General features: G+C 32.5%; 1 protein-coding gene across 1 annotated transcript; it reads right to left on the bottom strand.

The window, feature by feature from the left end:
- Positions 1-1,521: 1,521 nt before the first annotated feature.
- On the bottom strand, positions 1,522-8,423 carry LOC109792644 (putative glycerol-3-phosphate dehydrogenase [NAD(+)] 1, cytosolic). The gene is made up of 5 exons (XM_020352069.3): positions 7,160-8,423; positions 5,272-5,493; positions 2,967-3,214; positions 2,025-2,164; positions 1,522-1,926 (listed from the first exon to the last, which is right to left on the bottom strand). Exons 1-5 carry the CDS (start codon positions 7,809-7,811, stop codon positions 1,800-1,802), a joined length of 1,389 nt encoding a protein of 462 aa, XP_020207658.1. The 5' UTR covers positions 7,812-8,423; the 3' UTR covers positions 1,522-1,799.
- Between the last annotated feature and the right edge of the window lie 1,180 nt (positions 8,424-9,603).

Genomic DNA, 9,603 nt, shown 5'->3' with positions numbered 1-9,603 from the left:
TTTTGAAATTTAGGAGATTTTAGTAGAGTAATGATTTTAGCATCTTCTGAAATTCATTACTCATAATATCTCATTTTAATAATTTTTTATTTTCTATTGAAGGGGAAAAACACAACTCACTCTTCTCTCCCGCATATCTTCTATGTTTTTGTACTCTAAGTTCTAAATTTTCTTCTTGCTAATTTTGTGATCTCAATTATTCTAAGGTGTTCCTATTATATCCTTGGGATGCTCCCCACACCTTAAAAATAAAATTGTCAACTATGTTGAAAAAAAATTCAAAATTACCTTTATTAGTTGCTATCCACCGTACCACTACTCTCACATTTTGATTTTGAGTCATTTCTCACATTACATGCAAATTTTTCTTTCTCGTAATTCTTCTTCCTACTACGTCTAAAAATCCTAATCTCTTTTAACAGCGAACTCATTTTCCAGCAACAGGTAAAAAGCATCTTTAGTTACTCCACTTATTAGTTACCACTTACCACAATGTATGTTCCTTTGATTTTCAGACTCCAATATATAACTTATCAATCTTGAAGCTAAAGAGCAATGAATACTAGGAATACCTGCTAGGACTTTCTGAACACGGCCTAGAATTGAAGATTTCATGTTGTACTACTAAGAATTTTCTAAGTTTAACTTTGGATAAGTACAAAAGCTCCAACGACGGAGGAAATGTAATTTTCTTATTTAAATATATTTTAAGTCTACGTAAAATGAGTGGCTTTTTTTTTTAATTTCTTTTATTTTAATTTTTATAAAAACTTATTTATTTTTTATCCTTCTAAAATTTTGAAAACATCAATTGTAGGTATTGTGAAATGAATAAATTTAGATTTTGACCTTTGTAAATGTTTTCTTTGAATTTCATCTCCCTAAAATTTAAAGTTACTATTTTTTTGTCCTTAACAAACACTTTAATGTAGATATATAATAATTATTTTAAAGACTGATATGAAAATTAAAAGATATCAAATATTGATATAAATGATCACCTACCATCATGTACCATATTCAATAATATTGAACATAAAGAAATATATTAGAAAAAGTTCAAATCTCACATACTATAAATAAGACAATTAAAAAGTATATAAATAAAGGACAATCATTTATAAGGTTACATTAAACTTTTATCATACTTTCTTAAAAATATCACTATCAATCAAATCTTATAATAAACAAAAAAAAAGTTATAAATGATCACATAAAAAATAAGAACTAAAAATAATAATTTTAATTTTATAGAAATTAAAAAATAATTTATAAAGACCAAAATTAAAACCAAGTAATTATAGACTAAATGCATTTAAGTCTTTTTTTTTTCCTTTATTGAACATTTGGTGTATATTTTATGATAGACCATACAACTGATGAGGATAATAGACAAACAAATATCATTCAACTTGAACGGCTATCAGACTTAACGGCCTTATACGATGAAAATTTTCTTTGCTTGCCAGTATTTATAACTCCTAGTGTCTGTGCACGTGTTTAATTTAATTTTGAAACAAATTTTATAATCAACCAATTCAAAATAAATTTAAATATAATTTTTGACGTGATTATTACAAAAGTCGATCTTATCATGCATGACAAATTGACAATCCATTATTAGAGTCAAAATCTTACCAAGCATGACAACAACCCATGATTGGAGGCGATGAGAATGGGAAAGAAATATACAAAATAATATTTACAAACATCATGAGACTGTGTCATTGAGATCAGAGTGTTGCAATGCACTCTAGATTTAAAGTGGTGTTGGAAGCTTTTCAACGTAGAACCAAACACTAAGGCTTGTGACCAAGAAGAGATGGCCTATAAAACACATGGCTTTGGGCAATCAAAATGCGCTCACGGGGATCATTCATGGTCTCATCTCTTAATGCTTGCAGAATGGCTTGGGTAGGAGATTCCCTGAAAATCAAGCACAACAAAAACCACTGAAAATGTTAGTTTCACAATTGAATTCAGTTTAGCATTTTCATCCAAAGGAGGTGGCAAAATGTTGTTACCTTATTATCAGTATTTTGTACAACATCTTCAAGATGGGACAAAGCTCCACTGGAGCTACATGCTTGTTTTCTTCAGGATTAAGGACATTTAAGCTGGAATGGCTAAGTAGCTCATAAAAAGCTCTAACAGCAGAAACTCCCTACAACATGCAAAGCAAAATAATCATTGATAAACAGCAATGTCCATAGTAAAAAACACTTTTTATTATCTTCAATGATTGGAGAACTATAATGTCCCACTTTGGCCAGCAATCACAAGCAAAAAGGCAGTATATATGCAGTCCAATGGGTTCAAATCTTTTGGACAATATTCCTCTCATGCTGGATACAAATCCGGCCCAGTCCACACTTTCTTATTGGGCCTACAAAGTTCAACATGGTATCAGAGCCCAAACACCTAGACCATATAAAAAAGGGACCTATGCCCTACAAGCCACATATGGACCAATACAATTGGTCTGAAGGGAGAGTACTGGAGAACTACCAAGTTCCCCACATCATGCAAATAAAGACAGGAAAAGTGTATATAAGCATATAGTTGGTTTGAATCTTTTAGACAATACATAAACATCCAGCCCAATCCACTCTCTATTTGCCCCATGGTTCACATTACAACATCAATTCAAATATATATTTTGATTCCTGAAATATGACCTTTTCTTTTTAGTTCCTATTCAAATTTTATTCATTTTCACTTCCTATTTTTAACCAAAAGAAATGCATTTTTGGTCTCACCAGTCACCAAGGACTAAAAGTAATTAATTTGTAATTTTTAAAGGTTGAAAAAGAATAAAATTCAAATAGGGGACTAGTATAGAAAGAATCATATTTTCTGTGATAAAAAATATAGTTATGCCTTAATTCTTTCTTCTTAGATAGCAAGATCAACCATCATCCCTGAGCCAAAGGGAATTTTGGAACTTGAATGAACAAACTCTATACCTGAATCATCCCCTTGCCCTTGATACTGTCACCCATTTCAAGGCTCAATTCACCTTTGGCCAGCTTCTGTCCATACCATGCATTACGGCCTTTCAACAAGGTTACATAAGTATCGGCCAAAAGTGGCCCTGCAAGTTTCTCTGGTTCTTCTGTCAATAGATGAGTGATAAAAATCATCTCTGAGGTACAGTGTGCAAAGTATACTGATTTGCTGGTGGCACTTTCATTTGTTAAAGCAGCAACCATCCCTGTTAAATTGAAATTTCGTGAATGCAATTTATCATATTTGACAATATTTTAAAGGAGCATTCATGAACTAACAAAAATAAAATCAAAATCCAAAACATCAATCACCACTCAAAAATATAAATACAGTGTTTAGTCTGTAAGACATCCCAAATGATATTTGACAAAAGTAAATACAATAAACTAGACTCTTCAATGGAAAAAGACAGTAAGATGGCAGACAGTGGGAACTTGGAAATCTTGTAGCAAAAATTGCCACTAGTGCATCTACTATTCTTAGAATGTGGGTTTAGAGCCTAGCATAGTTATCAATAGTGGCAGTAGCGACTGGGATAGCAGTGTAGCAGAGTGGCTCTGTGCCACTACAGAAACCTTGGAGTGGAGCGATTTTGTGTAGCAACTGGAGTGGGCAAGATCGCAGCAGAGCAGAGTGGCGCTATCCTGGTCTGGTGCGGAAATTTGGAGCAGTTTACAAAGAAAACTGAAATTAAACAAGGGTATTTTTGTCCATTATTCAAATTTTCTATTTTATATTTAAGTGTGAAACAGTTTATATAGGTCTTGCATGTTGACACATTGAGTGACACACTTTATTTTTTGCCCTAAGCATGTAACTTCCCTTCTCCCTCTCTTTCACAGACGATCTGCTTCACCTGTAATTTTCGTCTTCTCCGACAACTTCGGAATTTCTCTAGCAACCATAAAAGTTGCCTCTTCTTTAAAAATGATCAATGCATGAATTTGGAATTATTTTTCTGCTTTTTAACTTATGTATATATATATATATATATATATATATATATATATATATATATATATATATATATATATATATATATATATATCGATGGTCATCCCACTATCCCACTTTTGGGATCAATCGCTCTGCTATCCAAGATTGATAACTATGGAACCTAGTTCAACCCTACAAAACCAGATTTTTAAGGTGAGAGTTGTCCCTAACTTACATACTCTATTCTAGACATATCACTAATTGATGTGAGATCCCTAACACACACCGCTCACATTAAGAATTGGACATCACAAGCGTGAAACTTGCAAGATTGAACATCTATAGGAGGTCCGATAACAATCGAAACCAATAGTGGATGGCCAAGTAGGTCAAGTCTAATAACAAATTGTTAGGATAGACTATAATATCATCTTAGAATGTGGATTTTAAACCTAATTTAACCCTACAAAACCGACTTTTAAGGTGGGAGATGTTCTCCACTTATATAATCAATTTGGACACATCATTAGTCGATGTGAGATCTTCAACAACTATCTATGAGAAGGATGTCTAAATATACATGGTGCACACAATGCTAAAAAACACTTGATGACTTGCCATTCACACCTACATCTCTCTCTCCTTGCTACGCTAAAATAATAACAAAGTAGACACAATGAGCTACAAGCAAAGATCCAACACAAACAATATTTCCTCCTATTCCTCTATCCTCCTCATTCCTCAATAGAATCATAATGGATATTATCTATTTCCTGCTTAAAATAGCATTTACCTAGAGGTGGCAAATGGATGGATGGATTTTTAAGTTGGAATATAATTGATCAGATAAAAATAATCCATTAATCTATTTAGATTCACTAAAAATCATTTAAAAATACAATCCATCCGATCCAACCATCCAATCCATCCATAACAATTTTTTTGATGAAAGGATATCCGATCCATCCATGAAAGTGTTTTAACAATTAAATATTTTTTTTGGTAAAAGTCTTTTAAAAAAAATATTATAAGTCATTACATTATTATATAATCTTTAGAAGTCCAAAAATACTTTTTTTTAAAGTCAAAATAGTCTTTACAATCTCAATCCAATACACTCCGTTTATTTAATCCAATGGATTTTGAAAAATAGTAGATGGATCAATATCCATCATAAAATTAAATGGATGGATTAATCCATCATTATTATATTTGTATAATGGATGGATTGGATGGATAATGGATAAATGGATTTTTTACCTACTAGATTGTATGAAGCTGTTCTGTACAATGTACAGCTATGCAAGAAGAAAATGAAGAAATTACCTGCTCCAATAGCATATACATTCTTCAATCCACCCATGATTTCATGGGTAACAAGATCAACATTATCCCACACTATAAAGTGAGTTTGCCTCAAAAACTTTGCCAACGGTTTCCTCCATTTTTCTGCCCCACATATCCGAGCATTTGCATATTCCTTGTTGTAAATTTCTGAGGCAATGTTTGGTCCTCCAAGATAAAGGATGCTCTCCATGGGAACTCCAGCTGCAAAGAAATCAGACAATTATGTGAGTTTAATAAAACATGGATCTCATGTACCATTACAAAAATAAGAAGTCAAGAAAGAACATCAAGATTTTTATCTTCATAGAATTAAAAGAAAGCACATTCAGAATCACCCACCTAAAAAATAACAATTCCTTTTCCTTCGCACTACCTTTTCATTCTTTAGGGAAAATTTCTGCTATTATAAGGCCCAATTACATTAGCTTCTATCGAATGCCAAAGAAGTTGTAATAAACAGAAATGTATTATGCATGTGGTATCATGTATCAATTATAAACATGTATATAAGAACAGTTTTAACTTTTATTATGCAAAAGCTTAATATTTGGAAAGCAACAAGCATATCTTTTGGGCTACAGGGAAATCAAGCATCAAATGATCCACTGTCACTATTTTGCTCAGTGCTACACCAACTAAAAAGATAACATGATATTCAGGTATAGCAGCTTGTTGTAACCCTCAGCATGCAGAGCTCATAACACTCAGATATTCAACTCATCAATTTACAAATTTTTATCCCAAAGAAAATGCTCCAATTGTTATCTTGTTATTCACATATTGCATAGTTATTTCAATTTACAAAATAAAAAATAAAATAAAGTGAGGAATCAGGAATCAGATTTAGTTCCTCTAGATATAAAAGAAAAACACCATAAAATCATAGGAGCTGTCTAAATTCTAGACTGCAATATGATATATGTAGTGAAAATATAACCCATATTTTAGACTAATGTATTTCAGAAATAAAATTCAAATAATTATAATTTCTGTGTGAAAATTCTATTTCAAGGCATCAATGGACAACAGTCATGTATGCTAGGCATAAAGTGGCTTCAAAATAGTGAAAGTGAAAGTATTAAAAGTTGCCACATTAGGATCTAATATCATGAAATTCAACAATTCTAAGCAGTAGCTCTTGTAAAGGATGGATGACTTTACACCCATACGTGCTAATTAACTCAGGAACTTTCAGTTGAATTGCATGTGAAAAGGAAAGTTAATTATAAGTTAATTGTAATTCTTTCCTTTTGAGAACTCCACATCAAATTCTTTCAGATAGCCATTCAGAGTTGCACAACGTGAATTGTTTGAATGCCCCAGCTTTCGACTCCATGAGTTAACACAATGTGAATTTTTATGTTTCCAAGAAAACAAGGGAAAACCAGAAAACAATTTCTTTATGAACATGGTTAGGTCATTTTTATCAACTAATTTGGGGACTCTTGGTACTTTAAAAGGTTATCATTAGTTGAATTCTTGAGGACAACGGACAACGCTTTCATTATTGTTTCCACTTTTTAATACTACGTCTTAGTTGTATTCCCTAATTCACAAGCATGTAAGGAAATCATATGACTAAGCTCTGTCTCCATAAACGGGTAAAGTTTATAGTATTTTGGTAGTGCAATAGAGAAACCAAAAGAGGAGCAGGAAACTTAGCCTAGTCAGACCATATAAATAAAATAAAAAATTAAAAAAATAATTGCTTAAAATAATAAAAGAGGACTAACATAGCATTAAATATGTTTTAAAATGCTCCACAGAAATGCAAATACGAAGAAAGGAAACTTTAGAGTGAAAACCACTGAATCAACACATACTACTACATAAAGCAGATAACAAAATAAGTGTAAATGCATCTTACTTGCTCGATTGATCATTAGAGTTGGAGTTATTATCCGTGGCTCAGTGCCCAATTCAGCCTCTACACCTTTTGCCAAGGAAACAATGACAGGGACAGTGATTCTCTCTTTCCAGTACTTACTAATTTCCTCAAACACCTCACGAGTTTCCGTTGATGGCAAGCCATTAATCACAATATCAGCATCCCACACAGCCTCCTGCAGGTTTGTCACAACCTTCAGAGGGCACAGAGGGGTATCAATCATATTCAAGCAAAACCCATCTTTCAAAATCTCATCTGCATAAAGTGTTCTATCACCTAACCTAGCCTCAACATATTTCAAATATGCACACCTCCTAATAAGCCTCCTCAGTACATCCTCCCTTGAATTGATCACCTCAAACAAGTGCTCAGCCGTGGCCCTGTCAACCGTTCTTCCCTGCCTTCTCCATATCCTTATCAGAACCTTTTCTCTTAAACTACCATAAGCCTCCTGCAACATAGCAATAAACACACTACCCCAAGCACCAGCTCCAACGCCAACTATTCTCAATGGATCGCCCTCCACTTTCCCAATAAGCCCACGAATCTCATCAACCTTCTCTTCTAAACTACCACCATTTACATTCAAAAGAGAACCATTTGAAAATGCATTCCCATTGCTTCCAACCATCTTCCTTCCAAACTAAAGCACCTCGATGGTTACCCTACAAATTCTGAGATATTAGATCTGCCAACAAAATCTCACTATTCTCTAATGCCCCCACAAATCCTAGTGAGAAAAACACTTGCAGGATTGCAAGTTCTAACCTTTTTAAGTACAATTATCTGGCTCAAAAATGCTTCAAACTTCTACAACATCAAATCCTAACTAGAACAAACAACCCCGTCAATCAGAACTCATAAAAACACTAATCTCCAACTGGGTAATAATAATATTATACAGTGATTAAATAACCCTCAGAGCAACAACTACTAGCTTCTTCCTAGAACTTCTACCAGCACGACATTCATTAGAAGAAAAAATAAAAAAACAAAAACAATGAACCTCAAATCTAGCACTTTGGTAATCTAAACCCAACAAATAAGTTAAAAACAAAAAAATTATGTGGGCGGATACACCAACACGCTTTGCCAATTGGGGTTTGCGTGGAATGCTGGAATTTGAAAACGTGCTTGAGTGTGAAAGAAGGGAAGACGATAGAAAATTCGGAGTCACTTTCTCGTACTAGGGATGAGAAGCGCCTCCGTCAACTTCTAGAGAAAAAGGGCATGTTTGTCACACCAAAATCTGATACGAATAAAATCAAGGAAATGCTTCTTTTTTTTTTTTCCTCAAAGACTATTTTTTTTTATTATTAATTATTAATCATAATAAAAACAACGTAATTATTAGGGTTTAGCAATAATACAATGTCAACGTAATTTTTTTTATTATAATTTCTGAAATAATTATTATAAAAAATAAAAAATTAATTATTTATGTAGACTATGCCTTGATGATAGTATAAAATTATCGGTATATTATAATTAAATCCTAATTATTTTTCTGGTATGTGTATAAAACTTAGTTTAAAACTTATTATAATTAAAGTTAGTTAATTTAGGTAGAAGCATTAAATTTATCTTAAATTTTAATTATTTTTTCTCAAAACTATCATTAGTGAGATAATCTTATTATTTATCAAATATAAATTCTTTTAATCTCGCATTATTAATATATATACTATCTTGATTTTTATTGGCTATGAATACAAAGGGAAAAAGTAAAATTTTCAATTTTTTCTCTATATAAGAAAAAGTTAGATATCTAAAGAGGAATTTTTAACGTAAATAATATTTTTTTAAAAAAAATTTACCAAAATAACACCTGTGCAACTTTATTTACACAACTAGAACTATTTACTGTTCACACTCAGAATTCGGTTCCCGGGGAACCGAATTCTGAGCTTCAAAAATTTTTTTTTTCTTTTTTTGTGCTCAGAATTCGGTTCCCGGGGAACCGAATTCTGAGTTATTTTTAATTTTTTTTTTTTGTTTATGGCTGATTTTTCGCGAGTGTGGGAAGTGAAACGGGCCGTTCTGGAAGCAGAACGGCCCGTTCTGCTTAAACACATGGAGTGTTTTTTTTAACATTAGAACGGGCCGTTCCAATTTAAAAAAAACACTCTATGTGTTTAAGCAGAACGGGCCGTTCTGCTTCCGGAACGGGTCGTTCTGCTTCCCAGACTTGCGCAAACTAGCAGAAAACGCAAAAAAAAAATAAAATTAAAAACAACTCAGAATTCGGTTCCCCGGGAACCGAATTCTAAGCACAAAAAAAAAGAAAAAAAAATTTTGAAGCTCAGAATTCGGTTCCCGGGGAACCGAATTCTGAGTGTGAACAGTAAACGTTGTGTAAATAAAGTTGTACAGGTGTTATTTTGGTAAATTTTTTTAAAAAAAATATTATTTACGTAAAAAGT

The sequence above is a fragment of the Cajanus cajan genome, chromosome 10, assembly GCF_000230855.2.
Source record: "Cajanus cajan strain Asha chromosome 10, NIPB_CcT2T_4, whole genome shotgun sequence".
NCBI classification, from domain to species: domain Eukaryota; kingdom Viridiplantae; phylum Streptophyta; class Magnoliopsida; order Fabales; family Fabaceae; genus Cajanus; species Cajanus cajan.
This window is presented reverse-complemented; position numbering and strand designations above follow the sequence as displayed.